At 42.2% G+C, this 26,074-nt stretch overlaps 1 protein-coding gene across 3 annotated transcripts in view; it reads left to right on the top strand.

The window, feature by feature from the left end:
- LARS2 (leucyl-tRNA synthetase 2, mitochondrial) overlaps positions 1–18,980 on the top strand; it is an 87,101-nt gene extending 68,121 nt beyond the window's left edge. For 2 of the 3 annotated variants that reach the window (XM_025147499.3, XM_040696589.2), the window contains exons 18-21: positions 642–719; positions 3,065–3,176; positions 10,846–10,973; positions 16,326–16,692. In XM_025147499.3, coding sequence (XP_025003267.2) covers positions 642–719; positions 3,065–3,176; positions 10,846–10,973; positions 16,326–16,505 — 498 coding nt within the window. In that variant the 3' untranslated portion in view covers positions 16,506–16,692. Of the gene's footprint in view, positions 1–641; positions 720–3,064; positions 3,177–10,845; positions 10,974–16,325; positions 16,693–18,531 lie in introns of those variants that run through there. The other variant, XR_003073639.3, reaches the window with a different exon arrangement.
- The last annotated feature ends 7,094 nt before the right edge of the window (positions 18,981–26,074 follow it).

Raw genomic sequence — 26,074 nt, 5'->3', positions numbered from 1 at the left:
TTAAGTCATGAAATCATTCTTAAATAAAATATTCTTTGTATAAGTAATTTTATTAACATACAGATTTCATGGGACAGAACTCTTTTACAAGAGTGAGGTTTAGACTGGCAAAATTTATCTACTCTATGCCTTATTTAAATGATTAAGTGCTATGGCATTAAAATGTTATCAGTCTGGGTTTGAAATAGCTACACTTCCAGCAGCATAACTGTAGGTGAATTATGCAGAATATCTCTAACAAACTGTTCTGATCTGTTTGCTTCCTACCTCATTATTGTGCCCTTAGTTTCATAGAAATTGAGAAGAAAAAAGAAGTTGTTGGAAAAAAATAGATTAGTGTTTCCTAAAAAAAATTATTGAAATGATTGCTCATCTCTTATCTGTTAAGTCTGAAACTGTGTTTTAGTGTCAAATCAGTTATGCAAGACTCAGAAGGAGATAAAAATATCTGCAAAATTACCTTAAGATATTTTTCTATGCTTAAACTTTCCCTGATTTAAATCCTGCAGCCAGGGACTGTCACACACACGTAGTTGCATACATGATGTGTTTGCATGCCAAAGTGATTTCCATGTAAAAGCTAACATTCAGTTTTTGAAAATTACAATTAATTGGTGACAGAACTTTTCTGTTAATTCAAGGTAACAGAGTACTTCACAAAGGATCATTTGTTCAATGCAGCTATTTCTCGCCTGATGAGCCTTTCTAACGTACTCCATGTAAGTATGCCATATGAACAAAGACATTTTTCTGTTAGTCATTATTCCTGGAAGCCTTTCTAGAAAGCAAGAGCTGCCTGAACTATAGGTTCAGAACTCCAAAAGTCATTAAATGTCATTACCATTGCTACTGACTCCACACCCTCACAGACACTAGGTTGAACTATTCAGATTCAAAGAAGCATGTTCTAACATCACTGTGTCCTTTGAATATGCTGTGTTTTGCAGGAAGAGCTCGAAAGCATTAGAGGCAGTAGGTTCTGATGGTTACATCTGCACCATGTAATTTCAAAAGTAATTTCTTCTAGTTTTGTTCTGTCTTTAAATAATACATGTATGTAACTACATAAGTAGTACATTATACTATCATTCTGATTTTAAAAAAGGGTTATTTTTTACAGGGAAAATAACCTATAATCTCATATTCCTCTGAGGTGGTTTTCAGTACTGAACTGTCTGCTAATGAGACAGTTTGTAAATTCCCCTTTCCAAAGACAAACAAAAATAACAATTCTTTGGCTTTTTTTAGTTTAGATTATGTGTTTATCAGCTCGTAATGAAAGATCAAATATCCTGATCTTTGCTACTAATCTTAAACCTGTTAAAGCAGTTCATCAAACATATAATGGTAATGCAGTCTAGACAAGAAATCAAATGAAAATTTGGATTTTTTGACTACTTCATCGATAAACCATTTTATATCCTATGGATTCTAAGGAAATTATTGGCAAAGTCAAGGAATATAAGAAAATGTTAAGTAAGGCATGTGCAAGTGCTGTACTAAAATAATGAAAATCTGGGATAGTGTGAAGTGCTGGGAAGGTGATGCCCAGTTCTCTTATTTCCAGCTCAGTGGTTAATAGGCATTTTGAGAAATCAGTGAATTTAAAAAAAAAAACCAAACCAATCAGTGTCCTACGGACAGGTAAACATCTGAACACGGATATATTTAATGATCAAGGAAGTCAGCGCAGTATCTTTCAAGAACAAATTTCATTGCATGTCAACACTTCCTCTTTCAGTCCCATTTCAAAGGAGGAAGTGGAGAGATGGGTGAAAATTCTACATAGAAAAAACAGGTAGTAGTTACTAAAACTTACTCAAATCTAGTTTTTGCTTTCCTCATGAGCGTCAGTGACAAGACGTTGCCATCTGTCAGCTCTTCTGTGGTCTGTGTTTAACAATCATTGGTTTTGGACAGTTTTCTAGTAGGCAGGATCTGGGGATGGTCACACCCATAACCTAATTCTCATAAGCTGACACGTATTGACATTCTTCTGCGCTGTTTCATTAGGGTGATGAATCATAAATTAAACGTGGAATCTGAACTTACCATGGGATGTAATCAGTCAGAGTCAAAACAGAGGCAAAGAAAGAGAAAGTTTGTCCAGCTGCTTTTAGTGCTGTTCTTTTCTACTTGGGTTGAAAGAAGAACTAAAGTTCAAATTTTGCCTGTCTGGCACCTTTTACAAGAAATGGAAAAGTATCTTTACTAGAACAAGCTGAACACTTTACTAAAGCAATCCGGACATCAAACCACAGAAGGCTGTGTTGTGCTCGTCACTCCCAGGGCTCCCTTCAGTTCTAAAACCCCATGTTGACACTAAGCTCGAGTTTACTTAAATAGCTCCAGGATCTGATCTAACTAAGCCTTATCCCAGCAGAAGACCTGCTGCATTCATCACAATCTGAGTTTTTTGTACAAGTGGTTTACCTCTTTAGGTTGGATTTTATGCAAGATTGCGCTTGTAGATGTGGCTGCATTCAGAATGTTACTCACAGCCACAGCTGTCCACGCAGGTCAGTGTTCAGATTCCAGTGCCGGAGCAGATCCCCAGGGATCTATCAGCACCACCCCCTTCAGGATTAGAATCATTAGCTTCCCACCCTGTCTGGCTTTTTTATAACAGTGTCAGAGAGCACTCTGTGAGTAAGAGGTGCACTTTTAATTCTCTAGAACTGCTTGTAACTTCCTAATCCATTGTAAAATTATATTGCCCTGAACCTAGACATTGATTTTAGGTTTGTTATATAGAATGCGTGCATTGCTCTGAAAATAATACCTCCTATTTGTTTCTTTGCAAACTACAACAGATACAAAGAGCACAATAACACTACTTAGTATGAAAATTCTCAGCTACAAAATGCTGTTTTTTAAAAGATACCACTATTAGCTATGCGTTTTCACCAGCAATGAACGAGAGGCTGTGCTGCACTTGTAACAATCTGTGCCAGCAGAGATCTTAATGAAGCATTACTGCATGTTAATCTTAATTAAGCTATTTTACTTCCCACCCCAAAATATTCATATTTACAATTTATTTTCTTTTTCTTTTTCCCCTTAGCAAGCTTCTTGGCCTCTTGTTCTTCACAGTGCAGAATATGAAGATGCTTTGGCTACACTCTGCGTTATGGTTGCACCTATGGCTCCACACATCGCATCAGAGATGTGGAAAGGTATTTGTAGAACTGCTCTTTCTATTGCTGTCCAGAGACTGATGGTCACTCTATGGCAAATTAACCTCCTCTGGGAAGTGGGAGTGATAGACAGGAAAGCCTTTTTTATTTTTTTTCTGAAATCCACCACAGTTGCAAGCCTTGAGGTCTGAATCCCAAGTGGGCCAAAATGCATAGTGTTACTATAGTTAAAACCTGTGAAATAAGGGATGTAGGTGCGAGAGTTCAACAGTTATTTTTAAGGTTTATTGGAAGAAGTTCCAAGACGTATGTGGGAAGATAGGAATATGTTCTGTGTAAGGCTGGCCACAAACTGCTATGTGGTTTTGAACCTAATATTAGCTTTTGGATGCTGTTTTAACAGTTTTATTTCTGACAGTCATCTTAGAACTTTATGCTTTCAAGTGTTTACAGAATAGAGCGATTAAATGGCTTATATAGCAGAGCTGCATGTGACAGTGAGCTATTATTAACTGCCAAAGAAAGGCTGCTCTTGCTGATAATAGTATCATAGGGGCACAGACTGGAAACAACAGGACCTATTGGGTGGGGGGTTCTTATTTTGTTTTCATTTCCAGTATTTTTAAGATGCTCATAATAACCTAATTGCTCAGAATGCCTAATTGTTCAGAATAGAGTGGCATCAGACACAATTCACTTGGAAAATGCTACTTTTAGTCAATACTGTCTTACAATAGGAAGGACCACCTAGTTAAAATTACATTTAAATTGAAGTAATTGCTCTGATTTTTGTTTTCCACAATGTTTGAGATGGAGTCAGAAGTGGTCTGGGTTAATTACCTAAACATGCAGTGCTGTGTGAACTGTGAAATTCAAATGCTTGTAAGGGATACAGAATTGTCAAATATGTTTCACAGTATGACAGGAAATCACTCAGATGTCTTAATTAGCATAATTTATTAAATGTTAAGCTTAATCTTGTTGATCATTTTGACTGCAACAGAAGGGACTCTTTCCTTTTTTTTGCTAAAATCATTGGAGATTGAGAATATTGAACACTTAGCGGATCGCTCTCCGACGTAAGAATGGAAAGAATGTATAATAAAAATTAGGATTGTATTGTCCTCAGCTGATGTCTGCAATTAAAAATGCAATTCTACTTGTGTGGTCCAAATACTGCATGCTATAATTCAGTGCACCTGGCATTAAAAAAAAACAAAAAAACATTTTTGGTGATCGTTACCTGAGAAATGCTATGACTGAACATGAAAAGTACAGTCTCTTTTAGCAAGGTAATCATCACATTACATCAAATTTATTAAACAATTTTATCAAGAGACTGTATGTACATTTAACTACTGTTCTTTGCTAAGGGGACAGTATTATTTAGAAATCACCACCTTTAACATTTCTGTCCTGGGATTGAGACTTCTGGTGGAAAATCTCCAACTATGAAGGTCACTTCAAAAAGCAATACCTCCTATTTTGTTGTGTTGGCCCACAACATCAGAGGCAGATGTTGGTGGTATGGCAGTAGAACCTTATATTCCATTACGTGTTGTTGCTGTGTGACAGATGGCAGCAGAGGAGCAGTTTGACACAATGGTGTCTGACGTGAAAGTGCAGGTGACTCAAAGGTGTGGATTTGAATTCCTCCACAAGGAAAAAATGACACCCACTGGCATTCACTTACACTTGCTGACCATTTATGGAGACCAAACCATGGATGTGAGCACAGTGAGTCAGTGGGTGGTGCGTTTCAGCAGTGGCAACAGCGCCATGAAAGACAAGCCACATTCTGGATGGCCATGCACAGCTGTCACACTGTGAAATGAACAGTGTCTCCATCAGCTCATCTGTGTGAATCAGTGGATTACAACCAGGGAACTGTGTACAGAGCTGAATATTGGCTTCAGTGCATTGGAAACAATGGTGACAACACTGGAATGTCACAAAGTTTGCACCAGGTGGGTGCCACAGATACTCACACAGGAACAGAAAGACCACCATATGCAAGTTTGTCAGGACGTATGCAGCCAGTATGAGGCTGAAGGTGATAATTTCCTGGATCACATCATTAGCAGAAATGTGACATGGTGTCACCACTACGAGCCAAAGTCAGAATGGCAGTACATGGAGCGGTGACATGTGAATTCCTCGTTGAAGAAAAAGTTCAAGATGCAGCCCTAAGTGGGTAATGCACTGTTTTTTGGGATAGGAAATTCTCCTGGATTCCATGGAACCAGGACAAACCATCACCTCTGACCCCTACACCGCAGCACTGACTGATCTCAAACTTTCAACCTTTCTCTTGCAACATGGTAACACCAGGCCCCATACCACATCGCCAATCTTGGCTGCGCTGTCCTACCACACCCACTGCACAGGTCTGAATTTGGCACTTTCTGAATTCCATCTGTGCGGGTCAATGAAAGATGGACTGCGTGGGCAACATGCAGTTGATGCAGTTGTAGCAGCCGTGAAACAGTGGGTCACTTCCATGATGCAGATTTTCATGACTGGTATGCAGGCTCTTGTTCATGCTGGTGCAAGTGCATAGCTAATGGTGGTGACTGTGCTGAAAAATACTGTTTTGTAGCTGAGAATTTGCCCAATCAAATAATGTTGTTGTGCTCTTTGTACCTGTCGTAGTTTCCCTGGAAATAAATGGCAGGCAGTCCTTTTGGAGTGACCTACATATGGTTTATCCTCTTGGTTAGCACAAAACTTCTCTAAATACAGTTGGATGTAACTGCAGATCAGTCAGTCAAAAGGATTATCAACCAATGACGATATTAAGCAAATGTAAAAAGTAATTTTAAAGTGGTAATTAAAGATGCTTTACTTGACATGTTAAATAATGACTAACCGGCATCAGTGATGTACGTTGTTTTTGATTATAATAATATCATCCTTATTTGTAAGAATTACATCAGAGTTCATTTGAAATTTTAGCATTTTGATCCACCGTGTTTTCTTTGTTGCTGGTTGATGAGCTTTGCAAACTCAGAACTTCAGTTTGATATCCCAAGGGCATCATCTAGCACTCAGGTTTTAAATATAACTAAGTTAAAATTAGGTAGATTCGAGATACAGCAACTCCTCTTCTGCATCTGAAGAGTTATTCTCCCATGGGATTCAGTTTAATTGTGAGCACCTTGTTTTCATGCATCAGGTTGCAGAAAGAGTTTGATCTTTTTTGTGAGCTGTTTGAAGAGCGTGCTTCGGTACTGGCAGCAAATATTTCTGGTTGGAAGGGAAGGGAAAAGCTGCTTGAATGCTGTTTCATAAGTGCCTCGCCTTCCAGCAGCCACAAAGCTGTAACGGAGTGTTTTGATATTTTGTGTGTGAAGCAGTCCTTTCTGCTGCTTAGAGAAGGACGTTGTCAGTATTTTGGTGTGTCACCCTGATGGTCTTAATTGTGCAGTGTGTATATTAATGTAAAAGCTACTGTAGCCCCTCAGTGCGGGAAGAGTTCATCCGCCTGATATCTTGGCAGTTTATGAACACTAACAGGATGAGGAAATCTGTTTCCTTCCTGAAGCCTTGTATCTGAGGAATATACAGACACCATTTGAGACATGGGTTTTTTTGTTTGTTTGTAGTAGTACAGTGTTTTGCTGTCCATGTAAGAGGATATGAAACCGCTTAGTGTGAGTTATTAAACTTTTATTAGTGATGGTGCACGAAAGATTTATACTCGTGATAAACACATCTGAAGATATATTGAGATGAAACATAAGTATTGGAAATTGTAATGGTATAATTGTCTTAGCGACGTTCAAACTACCACTGCAGTTGCTCTACTGCAAGTATTTCTGTGTTTGGATTCAGACCTTGCCCAACAAGGCTTTCCTGAAGAATGGACTGGAAGCTAAGTGTTGTTGCAGATTTTCATTGAGAAACTGAATGCAGAAGTCCCCCAAAGATACCTGCACAAATCCAAGAATAAGACCAGTTTAGAAGAAAGAATGATTTTTCCCTCTAAGAGTAATCCGAACTGAAGGATAAGTGTACCAATGGAGGAACGCCGATCATTTTCAGGAGAATAAAGGGGTTCACAGGGAGTTTGCAGAACTGGAAACGCATTCTAGAGTTAGCTTTTAGTAACATGGGTTTTTCACAACCCTCTTTGGTGCTCTGTCACTAAGGAATATACAAAATGAATCCCCAAGCAAGTATTGAATTAATCTATATATTTCTGACTTGTGCTACCAGTAGTATAATAAAGCTTTTGTCAGAGCTGTCCGCAGATAGCTGTTATTGTACTGCTGTAATTTCTTAGAGATTGCAGGCTATTTAATGTATGACTGGCAGGCATAGTCCTCCTGGACTCCAGAAGGGTATTTCTGATATTCATCTTGCCTGAATCTGTCAAATGGGAAGATTCATTGAAAAGTATAAGAGCATGTGAAGAATGGAGTAAAAGCTAGCAATCCTTGGAAGAGACTGCAGAGGCCAGGAAGACACTGATCCAGATTCTCTCTCTACTGACTGCTAGCAATTCCTGCTCTTAGCTACTTGTAAGCTGAATCTGCTTGCCTGCTAGCGTGGTGGATCTTTACTTAACATAGGTCCTTATTGTTTTGATTTTGCTAAATCCAAAGGTTATCAGCATTTGGATAATGTGTCCTCCTAGTCACTGTCTACTGTTCCTCTGGTCTTCTTCTATCCCCTGTTAGAAAATAAACTCCGATAGTGGCATAGTTTCAGAAGCCTTAATTAATTTCCTTTTATCTCCCATAAAGACTTCCGTCCTCCTTGCCTTTTTCCTTTGTTAAGCTCTCAGTGCTGGCCGCTGTCCCTCTCCGTACCAACCATGCCTCAGTTTATTTCATAATCACGTCTTTTTTCTCTTGCCTACGTAATTTCATGTCAAACTATCTGCACCATTTCTGGAATTTAACAGATTCATTATGCTAATGCTTTTTTCCTCTAAGACTAGAAGTACTTTACTGTCCTACCTTGCCTTCACAGTAGGCAATTGCTTCCACATCGCTCTTCTTAAATCTCTCCTTATTTTGCCAATCTGCTCTTCCACCCAAACAGCACCTCAGGGGAAGGATTATTTTAATGAAATACTAATGACTCACGTAATGCTAATAAAACATTGCCGTGAGCTTAAATGTTGTTAGACTTGTCCTCTCTCCTCCTCCTGTCAACTCACTCATTTACAGTAGCATAATATGCTGCAGCGTTAATGAAGGCTTCAGTCCAGTGAGTTACTGGGTGGGGGAAGCTGGGTTCAGTGTTAGATTGCCAGTTAGTGAAAGTCCATTGACACAGATCCAATTGCAGGATCAGGGCTTTGGATTGAGCACAAGTCCTGTCCCCAGAGATGGCTGTACATGTAAGCTCTGTGGAAAGTGCACTCGGCTGCCTTTCTGTCCTGTGTTTCCTAGAGAAGACAGAGCTGAAAAATCAAAACAAGGCAGTAAATAGAAAGCAAAATGCACACTGCTTCATAATGTGCGTTTCAGTAGGTGCTTCCCAGTACAAGATAGCATCCCAAGTTCTTAATGTTTCTGCAATAAGAATCTGTGAAGATGTTGGTTCTTACGATCTCAAATGGTGCTTTAGTTTAATGTATCAGAATCAAGTGGAAGGGCAGGAGGAAATTCCGCCTAGGGCCTGCTCAGTGTGCCAGCAAATCTAGATTATGACGATGAACTTTCTGGTCCTGTGTGTTGCACTTTGAAAACGCCAAACAAATCATGACTGTATTTTCTGTGTCGTACAGCTTGCAAAATGTGAATTTAAGGCAGGAAGCCAAACAGGCAACCTAAGTAAAACCTTCATTTTGGTTTCCTGTCAAGCTGTTTTCTGAAACCAGTTCTGTTGACTTTTGCACTTTTTTATAACAGGGGTGAGCTCATAGCCCATTTTGTAGCAAGAAAACCAACCAAAAGATTGACACGGTGCTTAATCGTGCTTTATCTGCTTCAGAATACATCTTAATTATTTTTTATTAGTAAGCTTACTACAACTGACAGCCTCCACAGGGATTAAATGTGATCCTGCTTCTGCCCATGTAGATGGAAGATCTTGACTTATATCAGAAAGTGGTTTTTAAAAAGCCAGAAGAATCCACTTCAACAGGAAAATAAGGAGTGGCCAGTATGCATGCTTGTGCCACGAGGCATGTGATCCGTTGGAAAGAAGTGAGCTCATCTGTATGTTCGAAAGCCAAAAGGGGAAGAATTTAGCAGCTGTCATCTTTAAAGTCAACGTGATAATGAATCACCAGTGTGAAGGGCTGGGTTTTTTTTTTTTTTTTCCTGTTTGATTTCTTATCTTTTGCTCTTTCAGTTTCTGGGCAACTGTTATGAGAGGGAAGAAACACACAAATCCAGATGCACTGAAGAGTTTAATCAATTATTTACCTAGAAAGATTGCGGCTTTGTTGTTATTCTTAGGAAATGTGCGCGTTCTGTGTGATTCTTGCTTGCCATTAGAAACAGCTCCCAGCAGTCCACCACGCTCCCTTTCTGAGTGATTCAGAAAACAGCAAGGCCGTGTGTCGCTTTACAGAAGTGCTTTGTCTGAAAAAGCACTGACGAGTATCTGGTGGATTTCATTCTGGAGGAAGTTGCCTTCTTTTTATGTTTCTGTTTGCTGTGATTCGCCCTGTTAGTCTAAACAATCCAGCCAAATAAATCGGTGTATTATGCATGGTGTATGTTTCTGCTGGTAATGTCTGCTATTGTGCCGCGTTTTCTTTATCTTCTTGAGTTTCCTTAAACCAGATGAGTTTTCAGATACTCTTTGTTTGTTCTGTTCTGCAATTCTGAAGGAAGCATATGCTTTAAGAAAAACAACAACAACAACAAAAAACCTTTAATCCATATTCTTCCTTATGTTTTTAATTTAAAAATTTACTGGCTTTGTAGGAAAGAATCACCGCAGCCATCCTTGTCAGTACTGCATATTTGACAGCATTTTCAGTGAGATCTTTTTATTTTGCCCTACAGTTGGAGTAGACAGAAACATAAATTCCCTTCAGAAACTTTAATTCGGTTAAAGAATGTGGCTTCAGAATGAATTACAACTAATTCTGCTGGTACTTGAGTAAATCAGGAATTAACTGTCTTAGGGTGAGAAGTCTGTATAATAGAAGGATATCATTTATAGCCATTTTAAGAGCATTTTTAAATAACATCAAAGGATAAACTATTTCAGCACGTACATGAAATAAAGCAATCAAGCTGTGCAAGGTATAATTACATAGAACCTTCAATTTGTGAGTAAATACATTATTCACATCTTGTGAGTAGCTTGACGTGCAGCTGGAACTACCCAGCACATTGCAGGAAACCACCCAGCACACGACAGATGATAAAATATGAAGCCATAATTGTGCCTTATTTTAACTGAGTTCCTCAATAGGAAGGTTTTGTACGTTTCCCTGTTTGCTTTCTTAAATTAGGTTGATATTTCAGTTGAATTCTTCAAGTAGATTTTTTCTAATCCTAATCTAAAATGTACCCCCAGTGTTCATGTTACAGTCACTGTACATAGTGCAAAGCAAATGTTTTCACAGCTGTGTATCTTTCTGTTTAAAACGTGCTGTATGCTCATCTAAACAGTGTTATTTCCTCCTGAAGGAACTCGCTTTCAACGTAAACTTTGTTCTGATCTTATTTATCAAACAAATCCTAAAGATTGAATGTTCTGATGATAATACGGTTAAATGGGTTTCATTTTCCAGGTTTGGCGCATATAGAGAACAAACTTTGTACTCATCATAACTGGGGTGCTGATGTGCTGCATCAATCCTGGCCCAAAGTAGACCCAGAATACCTTCAACCACCAGATGTAGTGGAGATGTCTGTTCTGGTAAGAGTTTTTCATTTATTTTCAGTTGGGTCAATTAATGCATTGTAAGCTGAGAGAAGGTGGCAAAATCCCTGCTCTTGTGGAAGTCAGTTCCCCATTTATATGGCTCGGTGAGAGGTGAGATTGGGTGGAAGTTGTAATTAAGTTGTGCTGAGTAATTAAAACGGTTTCCTGAGTGAAAGACACATAGTATGTCTGGAAGGGAGACAGGCTAAATATAAATCTTTTTCACTGACTGGATATTAATACATGTGGAGATTGGACAGACAAACAACTGCGGGCAAGAGCAGTACAGCAGAAACCATGACCAAAATACATACGGGTCACTTCAGATTTTTTTGCCTGTCAGACCATTTATAGTCTCAACTCTGTACAAAAATGTAAAATAAGGTAACATTTCTTGTGCTACCTGTAGTGCCATGGTTGCCTAATGAAACCAATTACAAGCTGGTTTTAGTTCCTTCAGTATTTGCCAAACTATGTTTCCTGTCTGCCTCAGGCAGAAATTCTGGCAAATTTCAACAAAGCATATTTCCAGGAATTAAGTTTAGGAAAAACAGGTAGTTTTGCTCACGTTGGAATTACATTCCAGATCCTAGTTGAGCTCTAAAACCTCTGAGGTTTATGGAAGGAGCTGGCAGTTCAGTAGAAGAGTTGACCTGTCGCTACGTTTAGCTAACCTGTAATTTCCCAAAATGTGTATGTGCACATGCACAGTGTGGTTTACCATCTTTTTTTCCTGCATCTCTAACTATCTAGTCTGTACTCAGCATGCCTGCAAGCATCATAAAGCTTTATCTTTACATGGAGTACAGTAGCAGCGAGTGCCACTGGATGCCACAGAGCAACTGGTGGGACTTGGAGTCAGGTGGGTGGGATTCATGGGTAGTGTCTCAGCTCTTCTGATAGCTGATTCTCAATCAGCTTGAATTCAGGTCCTCCACACTCAGGCATTGTGATAGTGTGCAAATACGTAGCTGTGTCTTACAAGTGAGCAGTGCTTCTGTCTTTTTCATTGCTCACCAGGGCAATCTTTCATATATCATGCAAACGTTCTCAGTGTCAGTGCTTTAATTTAAGCAGGTTTTTTTTTTGTGTGTGTGTGTGTGTGTCTCTGGATATTCTGTACTTTGAATGAGACATCTCCAGAAGTGACAGTCAGTCATTTCAAACTGCATGCTCTGAATGCATGTGTGTATAAGAAACAGAAAAATGCGTTTTATTTGATTTTTTTAACTATTGTATTCTGTTAGCTCATCTGGGTAAAAGAGGTAGGCTGTGCAGTTATTTGTGTTTAGCTGTTTTGGCTTTTTTAAGAAGGAAAGAAGTTGGTTAGATTTAGGGGAAGCTGTGTTGCTGTAGGTTTCCTTAATCAAAAGTATCTTTGCAAGCAGTTTGCAAGCGGTCTTGCCAGCTGCCTGAGCCAGTCCACTTGAACAGAATGGAAAATGCTGCTAAGAGCACTAATTTCTCTAACGTTCAATGTATACCCTTAGCAGTGGCTGCAGAGTTATGTCTTTCGGAGGAAATTTTCAGTTGTTGGCATCTCTTCCCAAACCAAAGACAAAGACTCACGTGCTGTCTGGGTTAACAAGAGACTTCAGGCTAACGTTCACTGTCATTTTCCTGCTTTTTAATTTTTTAATTTTATTTTTTTGCAAGTGGTATGTAGTTTTTAAATACCAGCAAAAGAGTCATATATCCACAAAATCGTCACTTAGATATAATTACTTTGCTCAAGCTTAAAATAAACCTTTGCCTCCCGGTACAGCTAGGAAACACCTTAGATTCCAGTATTCAATTTAGGATGAAGCTATGCATGAGAAATTGTGTAATTATAGGAACTTATTTGCAGTTGTGTTTAAAGCAAATGTTTTAAAATAGATTTTTAAACTAAAAACTGCAACAGCACAAAGAAAATTCTGACCTGGATGCTTTCAGGCCTGTACAACTGAGCATAAGAAAGCCAAAACACTACTAATATTTTTCTGCTTACATTGAAACTTTCTTCTCAGAAGTAGAAAATGGAAAAATAAAAATAAATTTTGCTTTGAGCAGTCATTGTGAAAATTACTTTTGTTCCTTGTCCTCGCTGACTTTGTCAAAGCTATAGCCTTGTGTAGAAGTCCTCTAATAAGGGAATTATCAACCACTGCGCGCTCAATTCATGGAATGTTCTGATGTGTGTAAACACCTTTCCTAGGCCTGAGAAAATAAGTGAATGGAAGAAGAGAGAGACAAGATTCTCTTAAAGACTGAGAATGTTTCTTAAAAATAATGACTGTGGGATTCCCTGGCTTGCTACATTAAGAGTAAGGTAAAAGGGACATACAGAGAAGCAGTGACAAACCATCATAAATGTGAATATTTTACAGTCGTGACCATTGCAGGCTTTTGTATGGCTGTAAAAAAAAAAATTGCCTTAATTAAAACAAGAAAGTCAAAGTAAGGAGGAACTGGTTAGTTGCAAAGGGACAGTGTCTCTTCACAAGGCTGCACAGTCAAGCTGAGTCTTTGGGCCACAACCCTATTCTTTTCAAGACCTCAAACTGCCTCAGGCTGCCAGCAATTTGCCTGCTGAGACATGGTTTTATTTCTCTTGACACAAGATACTTCATTATTTCCTGTCTGTGCCGGAGTTATGTCTTTCCATATTTAACCCAAGGCAGCAAAATGAACCAACTCTCTGCACCCTTGACTGATGCAATATAGACTGCATACAAGAATGACATTTGAACTTATCTTAATGGAGATGCACGTGTACCTGTTGATCTAAATACTATCTCAAAGTTGAATAATTTTCATTTGCCTGCACTTATATTACATCCTAACGTATATTGTTAATGCTGTGAAAAATCTGACCCGAACGTAAAGTCACAACATGTCATCTTGTCAACACACTTGTAACGTTCCTCACCTTCTGTAGGTGGTGCAGAGCTGTTAACAGCTGCAGTCTTACAACTGCTTTTTTGAAAACATAAGCTAAGTTTGCATCATTTTAGTGCTTCTGAGTGTGAGGAAGGCCTACAACTGCATAGATACTTACTTTCCTTTTTACTTCTCCAAAGGATTGTGAATAAATGGGGCTGTCGTAAAAAAAACTCAAAAAAGCAGAAGGGAAATCAGCAGCTTCCTTTCTCAGCAGAAGAAAAGGCTCAACCTCATTTGAGGTTGCACTTTTCTGTGAAGGTTTTTCAGAGAAATAAGGCTGCTAGCACCCTCATTTTTTGAGCTGGCACTTTCCCTCAAAGTTAATGAGGGATACGCTGCTGATGTAGTGAGAGGCAGAGAGCCAGAGATGTATGTCCTGAGGAGAATCCAGCGCCTCAACTAAAAGACTATATGAATAGGGTGCTTGTTACATACAGCATGTAATCAAACCTGCAGGCAGTTTTTTAGTTTTTAGGATCAGTGCTGATATATTTGACTCTGCACCATGATACCTATATTATAATGAAAACCATTCTGCAAGTATGTGCTGCAATCATAACCAATCTGCTGTTTGATGCAACTCACAGTGCCATGTGTGGGAAGGTATGGGCAGATGCTGTGGGAAGGCACACACAGACAGGCTGCCCGAGCTCCTTAACCTGTCTGGGAAAACACAACTGCTAGGAGTCATTTATTTGCTATGTTGACCTAGCCCAGTTGCTGCGTCTGTTGAGAACAGCACCAGCTAGGCTAGTTGTGCCCATTTTCCCCCCGCTAGCATCTGTCCACCAGAACATAATAGGTTGTATCAGGGACAAAAGTGAATGACATTTAACTGACCGGGCTTAGTTTTGAACAATGGGCCATGTGAGCTAACAGCAAGCCCCCAAGCTTGCTTCATCTTCTCACTGAAGCCATACCAGGTTTGATTTTTACCATTTTCTTTTTTTTTCCCCATGGAATATTTTTCTTCTCTGAGGTGCTAAGTCAAAAAGAACTACTTGTGTGTTTTTTTCACGGTAGCTCTAAAGATGAAATGCTCTTGTTTTTCAAAGGACTTATTTCTCAGAAGGTACCAAAGGCAAAGCTTAACAGACAGACACTCTTTTATGATACCAAGTTATGGATGCAGGAAAGAATAGTTAAAGGTCTACTTACATTATCACTGCAAATTAATGTCAAGGCTAGTCAAAAACCAGAAATGACTCATCCCAGCTGCACTTGAGATTTCATCTTGTTCCTTAAAAGGCTGTCTCATCTTCCTCTCTCAGAGAACTGCACAGATTGTTTTGTGTCAAATAAAACACAACTCAGGTAACTGAAGTAGGTCTCTCCCATTTGTGGTATGTTGCATTCACTTATCCTGGATTAAAAAAAAAAGCAAGCTGTGTGCATTAGTATGTCCAAGCTGTATGAAGCAACACATGTTACTTTTAGGTGATCGAAAAATAGTTTCAATGGTGTCCAGCAAAGATCTGCAGTATCTGCAGGAGATACTCAAGCAAGCAATTTGATTGAACTGGATTAAAAATTCCATATTATTTAATATGCTAAAATGGAGGATTAGTGTTATTTACACTAATCCATAGAAGGTACTTCATGTAAGTCTGAAAGCTTTTTTAATTGTGAATTTTATGTTATTTCCAGAAAAGGTGCTCAGTAGAACTCAGTAGCCTATATACACTATGTAGTCTGAATGGATGACAGAAAGTAATAATAAGATCTCTTCATGCATTGAGATGATTCCTACTGAAGGCCTTACTCAGTTTTACTTAAATGATCCTGCCTCGCTGGTGCAAAACTAGTATAGAAATGGCTCTGAAAACAGCCAGACACAGGAAAGCATTACCTTAAGAGGGGCTCTTTGTGGTTGGGTTGGCTTAATGAGTCATGCTTTTAGTAAGAATACAGCATTACAGTGAGCTAAAGCCTGTGTTGTTTTGTTTTTTTTTTTTTAATGAGTTCTGAAGAATCCTTTGGATATGTCTTTTCAGCCACAAATATTTTTAATATATCCTGCACTTGAATAGAAGGAATTACTTAGCTGTAGAGAATCCCAGCCGTTCTGTTCGCTGTCTGTTCAGCCTGTGCGACTATCTTGTTTTCAAGTTTAAAAGATCACCACATTGCATAGTCACTCAGTGCTGGCTGTCTTCAAAAAATAACACTTCTTGTGGCTGCTTCTTAAATTTTGCTCGAGTATCCTGAGTCGCATTTTTATTCTCTTATGCTATTCTAGAGGGCCAGGAGGTATGGAAAAAATTTATCCTCTGCTCAGAAAGTTTCCTACTGAGGCAAAAGACAGTTAGATCCACTTTTTTTCACCACACGTAATGAGATGGATTGCATTCAGGAGATGAAAGTGTATAAATCAGTCTGGTAACTTCTGTCTTTTCTTGTTCTCATGTTTGTGTTTTCCAGATCAATAACAAAGCCTGCGGCAAAGTTTTTGTGCCTCAGCAAGCAGCCCGCAATTTTGCAGAAGTCCATGAGCTAGTTCTTCAAAGTGAACTTGGAGCCAAGCATCTCCAGGGACGCACCATTAAAAAGGCCTTTCTGTCTCCAAGAACTGCCCTTATCAACTTCTTAGTGCAAGAGTAAGACTTCGCTGGGCTGTGAAAGAGAACTGAAGTCTTTCAGGATGAAAGCGATTCAAAATACCAATGATGGCTATTTAGATCTCATAGAACGGTGGGGGAGAAATGTTAACAAAATTAGGTTGCTGCTGAATATTCATTTCAACAAGGAGGAATGTACAGAATTAAAGTTTCTTATTGAGTGATGGTAAGATGCCGTTTGTCCATGTTCTCTGGGTGAATGAGGAGGAAATACAGCAGAACTAAGTAATTGTAACAGAATGTAAGTGTTGTAAAGCATATGGGTTTTAGGTCAGCCTCAGGAATCTATCCTATTTGAAATTTGGCTTTACGCAGAGGCATAAGTATGATTCCAGAACTAAACAGCTGCCTTGAGTGTGTGCTACACCAAATGTTAGGTGTCAGTCCATCTTTGCTCCACGTGTCTCACATTTAGATAACCTACCATTAATCAGCACTTTCCATAACAACATTTTCTTACAACTTAGCGTTAATTAGTACTGGCTAATGGCTTTATTCATAATAAATAGCCAGAATGGGGTGATTTGATCTATTTCACATGCATTTCAGAGGCAAGCCAAGAAAACAGTCAGATGATTTAGCTGAGCCCTGCCTTAGCCAGGATCCTCCTTACTTGCTGGCATATTTTTCTTGGTTCATACATGAGAGGGTCAAATTCTACAAAGTGCTGGCAATTGTTTTTGCACAGACCAAATGGAAGTGACTTCCCATTCATGAGCCGTCCTAGAGACTCTGGGGGTAGTTGAGAAAGGGACAAGTCAACTACCAGTAATACAGCAGTAAAGGCAGCCGCCGTGCTTTTTGTTTCCACTCTTTGTTTTTCTAGTGCCTAGATCATAAAACTTCAATTAACATTTGTTGGTTTGGGGTTTTTTTTGTTCATTTGTTTGTTTCTGAGGGGTTCTTTAAGTAGAGCTAGCAGTCACGTTTCTAAAAATCAGATGTCTATAAAACACAAAGCTTTTTTCATGCCTCATTCCAGCCATATTACTTGCGCACTGCACTACTGTTACATCCACACAGAAATGCTTACTGCATTTAGCAAGTGCTTGAAAAAGGTTTTCAAAAGAGACCGTTAGAGGGTTCATTGTATGATCATGCCTCTTTAACAACCATTAAGACCAGCCATTTATGAGCCCTTCTAACAGTTAAGACAAGGAGCTAGTCAAATAGAGAGGTGTGTTAACCCTCCAGTCCAACTGCCACCCAGTGTATCAGACTAGAAGAAAACCAATAAAAATCTCCCACTAAACAATATTTAAGTCCAACGGATCCTGAGCAAGTAAGATCAAGATAGATTCCTTGAAGTGTCAGCGCTAAGGAATACCAGAAATCAGTTTGGTTTTATGCATTTTGGTAGCAACGCTCTGGCTACGTAATGGAGATGTCAGGCTCAGTGAGCAGAGTAGGCGCTACACTTTCCTAAATGTGCGACAGAACTTTTCTGACTTCTGCTTCCTCCTGGACCACACTGGCACACATTTTCTCTTCAGCAGTCCTTTGACACAAGAATGACTAAGAAATAGAATATTTATTGTGAAGATACGGTCTTTGCAGTTTTAAGACTCCCTAAGTCTTAGCCACAAAGGAATGCATTCAGACATTTAAACACAGGCCTTTAGTTGGAGTTAAAATAATTTGAATTCCAATGTCTGCCTGACATATATGTTGTTATAAATTGATAAAACTCCTGTTCAGAAGCCCCTGAAAGACTGTGAAAGGGATCTTTTAAAGTAAAATGTGTAGCCCGAGCACATTCCTGCCTTTTCCGTATAAAAGTTTAACGCTCACTCCCTATGGAACCATTCAAACAGAGATTTTCTTTAGGGAAAGGTGACACGTTTGGTGTAAAAGAAACAACCACCCTGTAATATTTTCAAGGATGAAGAAAGATGTTGTAAGCCCAGCAGCCCTGTGATGCCTTTAAACAAAAGCCGCAGTCACTACAGGGCTGAGCAGCAGACCACAATGTTTACCGCTGTTAGTACTGGTTATATTTGCTCTTGCAGGAGGAAGAGGTGAATCGTAGATGTCACTTTGATCCAGGCAAGAAGAAAAATGTGGAATGGACTCTCGACACTAAAAAAGGAGAAGTGACAAATAGATTGCAGTAGAAGTGTATGGCCAGAAGTCACGCCAACGTGTTTACAGTAAGGTGAAATTCGGTGTGGTCTAGAGGATACAAAACGGTTTTGAAAAAGGGAATGTGGGAGATGATGTGGAAAGTCTGACAGAGCTTAATCCCCCAGTCAGTGTGCGTTTGAAGGGTGGCAGAGGTGCCAGCTGCAGAGTTTTGTGGTTGTTATGACACCTGCTGAAATATTTCATGACGTTGACCTGATGTGAAGCACGACTGCCATTTTTCTCACCATAATTGGGACTTACAGGTTTGTCCTGTGCCTAGATTGGACCAATACAGGTTGTGGGCTGTTATTAACCCTCTTCAAAATGATGTACACAGATGTCTGTAGTTTATTTAACGGTTGTTACTTGTGTTATGGTACGGATGTATCTGTGTGCTGAAGGCAGTATAAAACACTGTCGCAGATTGTGCACACCTGAAGAGCTCCGTGGCAAACAAGATGGGAGTTTTAAATCTGGGAGGGGATGTTTGAGAAGCAAAAAAGGAAGGTGGTGGTGTCAGTCAGTCAAATTGCACAGTGCTGGTCCCACACATGAAAATGGGTGGGGTGCTGCTGTCATTCCATGAAGGGATGAGCCAAAGGACGTGAGAGACTTGCTAACCCCTGTGGGATGGGCCCAGCGCAAACTGCTCCAGGGAAGCCGAGGAATGGGTCCATGACATGGAGGGTATGTTTTCTGCATTGTGTCACTCATTTTCTAGCCCAGAACCATGATAGGACAGTGCAATGCGTTGGAAGACATCGCAGCCCAGAAAAATGTGCTCTTAAGCATGAGCATTCATAGTCATCTCCGGTGACTGAGATGATACTTGTGTGCCAGTGCTGCTTTGCAATGAGGCAGTAGGGCTTCTTCTGTCACATTAAGGACCAGTGCTGCAGCTTAGGTCACTAACGAAGATAACACTCTAGCCAGGGTGCCCTACCTGTGCTCCACACAAAAAGCTCTGCAGGGGCATTGCTGAACAAACATTTCTTTTTTCCACGCCCGTCAACAGAGTCCAAAAACAGAGGTTTGATGGAAAGAATGAAATCCATTACCTGTCTCTGATTTACCAGTTGAAAGTAATGCCTCAGAACTAGCATTTGGTTAGTGACAGCTTTTCCTAATCTTACTTTGAAAAAGCCTGTTGGTTTCTTCTGGTTTCTGGTTTCTTCAAAGCGCTGCACTGTAAGAGAAACATTGGATGTGAAGGCAGATACGCCACCAGAACCCAAATGGTGAATGCATCCATGACATGCAGAGGAAAGGTGGGATTTTTTCCCTTTCCCTGAATAAACCGACTTACTGGTACTACAAAGCATTTCACAATTCACTGAGCCCATCTGTCCCAGGAGGCCCGAAGTCACACAGAGCATTTTCTTGTGGCTCTTTCCTCACTCGAATAAGCACAAGGCAGGGCAAATTTGTTCTGGGCAAGTGCAGATCTGGTTTTGGCCCTGGTGAGCTGCACAGCAGCACCATCTTCCTTATAAAATTAGCTCCAGTTCTCTGTGTAGTCAGAGAGTTTCAACAGCTGAAAGCAAATGTTTTCCTGGGATTATGAAGCACTGGTGTCTGATTCTGACTTCTGAAACTGACTATTTTCGTCTGTGTATTGCAAGGTTACTGAGAGAAGTCCTGCTTGCTTTACTTCTACCTGCAAGCCTCAAGCCTCATGAGAGCTTGCAGAGACTCAGAGACAAGTGAGCTCTTGTGGATGTTGTCAGCTGAGTGTTGCTCACACCTGTGAGAGATTTTGCTCACAGGAATCTCATAAAAACACCTTGCAATATTGAACATGGGGAACTTTTCCTTCGGTGCTCATCTGCCTGCACCATGCCAATTTGCAGTCCATTTTAGGCCATCTAATTGCTCGCTCAGCAAAGGAACGTGTAAACAGAAAAAGCTGGAGTAGAATCTGTTGAATATCCACATTCTTTATGCTTGCGCTTGTGACGCAGCCTGTGACATTTGGGGTGTAAAAGTGCTTTTAAGAGCCTCATCTTCTGGAATGAACAGAAATGTGTGCCTTTGTGCTTGCTCTCTTGAATTGTGCAAGTCTTAATTTTGCATGCATGTGGTGCTAATCAGATGCAAACTTGGACCTTCATGCCTTGTGCCCCACTGGGGCTTACCAGAGGCTCTGTAGCTACGCGCTCTGGGCTGGGTGCAAGAGAAGAGCCCACAGTCACACGTGGGGCTCTGAACTTCCTTATCTGTGAGCAGTTGCTTGCATGTGCCAGAAGTGAGCGTGAAAGGTCCAAGGTTCTCCCAATACACCCACCTTCCGCTGCCAGAAGAAACACAGGCTGCTGAGCAATGGGAGTTGCTCTCCAGCTGCTCAGCACGGTGCCAGCAGGGTGCTGAATACATACAGTCAGAACAGCTGTAGGGGATCCAAGGCGCACTGCTTTGGAATAATAAACACAGCACAAATAACCAGGGCAGAAAAGGGAGCGATTTAATAACAGCAGCACGACACTGCTGGCACTGCTGGCCTGGTTTTGTTTCGGAAGAAAATTAAGAGAACTGGTGTAACAGGAAATTATTTTCTGCTACAAAGGGAAATCAATTGTTTTTAAATACTCAGCAGTATAATTAGCAAATCTTACTAATTGCTGCAAAATAAGAATACAAGCATGCACTGCTAGGCTGGCTAAGCCAAGAAAGTGCTGTGAAAAAATCGCAGAAGCTTTCAGAAATGAATATTTTTCTTAAGTACGTCTCCATCCCTGGAGATCCACGTGGCTGGATGAAATAGCAAGGGTGCAATAAAAATACGTTCTTCCCAATTTTCCCATGTGAAAGAGCATTCAAAACCATCTGTTAGTCAGAGGGATCCTTCTAGGACATGCACGGAGGAGCGGGTGGATGCACTGGCTGTATCCACTCAGCCCTGCAAAGCTGCTCTCAGCTGATGACTAATGGCAGGATGTCGTCGGCGTGCGGTGCTCCTCTAGCCTGGGATTACTAAAGGCCACGCATGCTAGTTGAGCAGGTCACCACGCTGTTTGTGTTAGTGCGCTGATAAAGAGCAGGGAAACAGGGCTGGAAACGTCTCCCAACAAGTTTCTGTTCCGATGGAAGGCTATTTTTAGTAGAAAACAGAAAACAAAAATTGTTTCATGTTTGTTAAGTAGGTGTAGGGAAGAAGAAAACCAATGGTACGTAGGTGTAACTGAAGCCACCAAAAGCAAGCGTTTGGCCTGGTGGGCTGAGGGCAAAGGGAGACCACTTGCACACCCTCTGCTCACGGCATTTGCTTTATCTGCTTCTGCCTGGGCTCCTGTTGGGTTCTCAGTGATTTCCCAGCACTACTCTCGCTGCTTGAAGCATCTTTACGGCCCCAGAAAGCTGTCCCTAGGCTGCCCCTGGCCCTTCTGTGCCATTAGTGCTAATTAAATAGCTCTTAGTGTAATTTACTGCAGAGAGCATGCCCTGTAACAGGCAGCCGTAGTGTAATGGAAGCAAAAAATCAGTCGGGCCCTGTTCTTGCCCTTGTTCTGAGGACAGGATGCACACACTCAGATGGGCCGCAGCCTCCTCATCCTCCCCTTGGGCTGTGCTGGGTCAGGGGACAGCTTTGTCCCTGTGATGTGATTTCTCCCTTTTCTGCCACATGAGAAAAGGCACACAGACATTTTCCTTGTCCAGCAGCTGGGCTACGTGCGGCACAGCAGGACGCAGCTGTGGCTGCTCAGGCAGGGCACCTCCTCAACAGCCCAAAATTCCACCTGCCTTGGGGTTTAGCACTGTGTCTCTGGAGAAGCACTGCTCACCCCACAGCAGCAGCTCCGCATGAAGGGCCCCACACCAAGCCGCAGGGTGCTGGGGGTGGCATAAGCCCTTCCTGGCCTGAGCTCCTTGGGGGTTAAATTTGGAGGGAAGCGAGAGGAGGCAGGCAGGGCAGGCCTCCCAGAGGAATGCAGAGGCCCCTGGGGCAGCCGTGGGGGGGAACAACATCTCCAAAAAGCTGCATTCCGGCAGAGTTTTCAGAAGGTAGAAGCTGAGGTTTGGCCTCTCCACGCTGACAAAGTTCCCAGCAGCGGCCTTCCTGCCCTGTGGTCTCCTGGCCTCACCTCTCCTGCTGCCACCAGCTCTTTCCATCCCCCCTACCCCGGCCTCCACCACTCACCCCCTGGAGGAGCCTGAGGCTTTCCACAGGAAAAAAAAGAGGGGAAAAAAGTATCTGTTTTCTCTTTCTCTCCAGAAGAGGTTAAAGTGCTGTGTTGGAATGGACAGTGCTGCTTCTTTCGCTACCAAGGCTCAAGGCATACTTGCCCAGCAGCCCTCGGTGTTGTCTTTCCAGTACAACACACCTGACCCAAGGTCATCCACTGTAGGGAGCCACAGACCCAACACTTGTAAGCCAACAACCTCATCCTTCATAAGGGATAAAGCTGGCTATACCACTGCAAGGAGAGGGAAGCAACTCTTGTGCTGCACGGAAAGAACCCACTGGGATCAGTGCTGTGTCAGCCTGAGCCATTCTCCCATGGCATCCTCCTGACAAAGCTGCCTGCCTTCATGCTGTGCTTTCAGGCAGAGGGTGGCTGTGCTGCGAGTGGTCAGCACTGTATCGCAAGCGCAAATAAACTGCAATCCATAAGCCTTGCCTATGGGAACTAACACAGAATAGATGAGCACTGGTTTTTCTTCCAGGGACTGTATTTATAATAAATCAATTCAAGTAATCACGTACATTTTGGCCTTGTACTATGACATCAGTTGTGAACCCCTTCATTCCTTAACAGGCATGAGCTGTAAAGCTCACAGGAACTATGACAAATTGGGCTGGTATCTAATTGCAGCATCAGGGTGTGTGAGGCAGTGTAGCGTTACACCTCTGTTCTGACAGAAAGTTCAAGTTAATAATCTGTTCACTTGGGAGTATCCCTAAGCCTGAACCCCACTGAGAATAAACATGAACACAGAACTTCAGAGGTGCCTTGCTGCTTTACACTCACCGAAACCATGGCACGTCAGGCCCCAAAACAAACACATGTAAGTTGCTTGGCTGTGATTCCTGTCCGCAGGAGCTCATAATCACAGCGCGTGCTCATGCGTACAGAGCCTGGAGCGAGGCCAAGTGCAGCTTCATGGTTCGGTGTCTGAAGGTCTTCAGCAGGGTTTTCCAAGCTGTCTGTGCATGCATTGTTCTTCCCACAGCTGATTTTATCCTTTGGCATAGGAAGGAAATGTACTTTGCATGGCTGCGAAGGTCAGCGGTGTCAGCGCGGCAGCTCAGCAAGAAGGCTGCTTCCCCCCTGAGGTGAGGGCTCCTGTGGCCCAGCGGTAAAACATCCCACAGATGTTAGCTCAAAGATAAAACGTAGCAGCAGAAAATGTGTGCACGACCCTTACAAAAGAAAGTCGGAAAAAAGCCCTGATCTGAGCGAAGTCACAGATTCTTCCTTGCTTTGTTTTTGAAAGCTGAAAATAGATACTTCTATTCCAAAGTCGATACTTCCATTCCAAAATACTTCTGTCCCACCAAAGGGTTTGTTTCCTAAAGCTCTCAGGGGCCTCAGCTTGGTCTGCAGGAAAAAAAATGGCAGGCACGAGCTGGGTCTGCACTGTGCTGGGTAGGAGCCTGCCTTCACCTGCTGCACTGCGCATCCTTGGGCGAGGAGGAGGGAAGAGGAGCAAGGGTGATGAATGATTCCCTTCTCCACGGCTCTTTGCCTGTGAACATCACAGATTCCTCCCAGGCAAAAAGCAGCGGGGCTTATGCTGCCATCCATATACTTGCTGTTGTGTTTTCTTATTCTCTCAAGCCAAAGAAATGCGGATCTGCTGTTCAGTACCAACTCTGTTGCTTATTGTTTTAACTTCTAAAACAGAAGTGGTAACACCCGAAGCTGAGCCCGAGCATCTCACCTTGCTCGGTTTCCAGCAGTGCTCTGAAACCAGTGGGGAGGAGGAAGAGGTGTCAAACACCTGCTGTGATCCTGCTCATCAGCTCGAGGAGTTGGGAATTTGCAGCTTTGCACCTGGAAATTCCTGGACTTCACGGAACAATGAGTCCCATCCGAGTGCTGCTGCCTCTCATCCTCCTGACTACAAACACAACCTGAAGAAATGGCCCTTCTGAGCAAAGCAGTGGGAGAACTCAGGGAGCTCTTTCGGGAGCAGCAGCTTAGATCTGTGAGGTACCCACCGTGGCACAGTCACTGCACTATGTGAGCTTCCTTTCCCAGCTGTCCAGATGGAGGAACCTGGCCTCAGGTTCCCTTTTCAGGTCCCTTCCTCTGAGCACAAGCACTGCCCCAACAGACATCTTCTAGGTTTTGGTTGAGGATTTCCATCAGCGAATGCCAAATAAGGGAAAGAAAATGTCACACTGCTCTTTGTTCTTCCTTTCTGCACTGCAAAGAGTGAGGGAAGTTTCCAGTCCTGGGCTGGCTCCATTGGTCTCAGAGAAGTGCTGTGCCACTGCCTCTCCCTTGCCTGAAGCTTGGTGCAGCCAGCAGTTTCCTTCCCGGGGCGATCACACACTGAGGCTCCGGCTTTAGTTATGCTGTGGGCTTAACCTCACAGCTCCTTGGTTTTGATGGAGTCCCTCAAGAGTCAGTAACTGTTGTTGTCAGCCACTGGTGGCTCAAGATGAAACTTGCTCAGCGCAGAGTAGCTGCTGGGGCTGTCCTGCCCTCAGCTCTTCATCCCCTGCCCCAACTGACAGAGTACAGCCCAGCAACCCCCACTCTCAGAGCTGCCCTTACCTGCTTCTGGTCGCAGCCATCAACAGTTCACACTTTCAGCTGCTGACTTTTCTACAAAGGGAACACAAAACAGCCCCGCCTGGGGATGCTTCTTCCCTCAGCCTCCTCAGGGCAGAGCAAGGCTCAGAGAGGCCAGATAGAGGGGCTGGTTTGAAAAATGGGATTGTTTTCCCCTTGCGCCTCAGTGCTATCCATCACTTAGAAGCTCGGCAGGCAATGAAGGCCTCTGAGTGATTTACTGCTGCTCCCCAGCCCTGCTCTGCGCTGCCGCCTGCCTCCACAAAAATCGCTGACCACGGACACACTGATCATAAAAATGTCAACTGCTTGGGTTCACTCCTGTGAATCCAATGCTTATCAGCAGCTCGGCTCGGGCCGAGGTGGCTGTACCAGGCAACACGTGCCTCCCCAGAGGGGCTGCAGCTCACTGGAAGGGGTGTGCCATATCAGGGCCGGCGAGCTGTCTCTGTTGCTAAGCAGAGTTCTTGCAAAGGAGCTGCTAGAAAGGGAGGGGATTTTTTGGTTTCTAACACAGTTTGGTCACAGCCTGATTCACAGCGCGTTCCTTAACATCTGGGCCCTATCTCCCGAGTGCTGGGGAAGCGTTACAAGGCTGAGCACAAGCACCCAGGCCAGCACCTTTCAGTGGATTTACTGAGAGGCACTGCAGCCCTCAGAGTCCGGAGCAGGGACTCACTCAGGCTTC

This window comes from Gallus gallus, chromosome 2, assembly GCF_016699485.2.
Source record: "Gallus gallus isolate bGalGal1 chromosome 2, bGalGal1.mat.broiler.GRCg7b, whole genome shotgun sequence".
NCBI classification, from domain to species: domain Eukaryota; kingdom Metazoa; phylum Chordata; class Aves; order Galliformes; family Phasianidae; genus Gallus; species Gallus gallus.
Note: the sequence above shows the minus strand (reverse complement) of the source record. Positions and strands in the feature narration are given on the sequence as shown.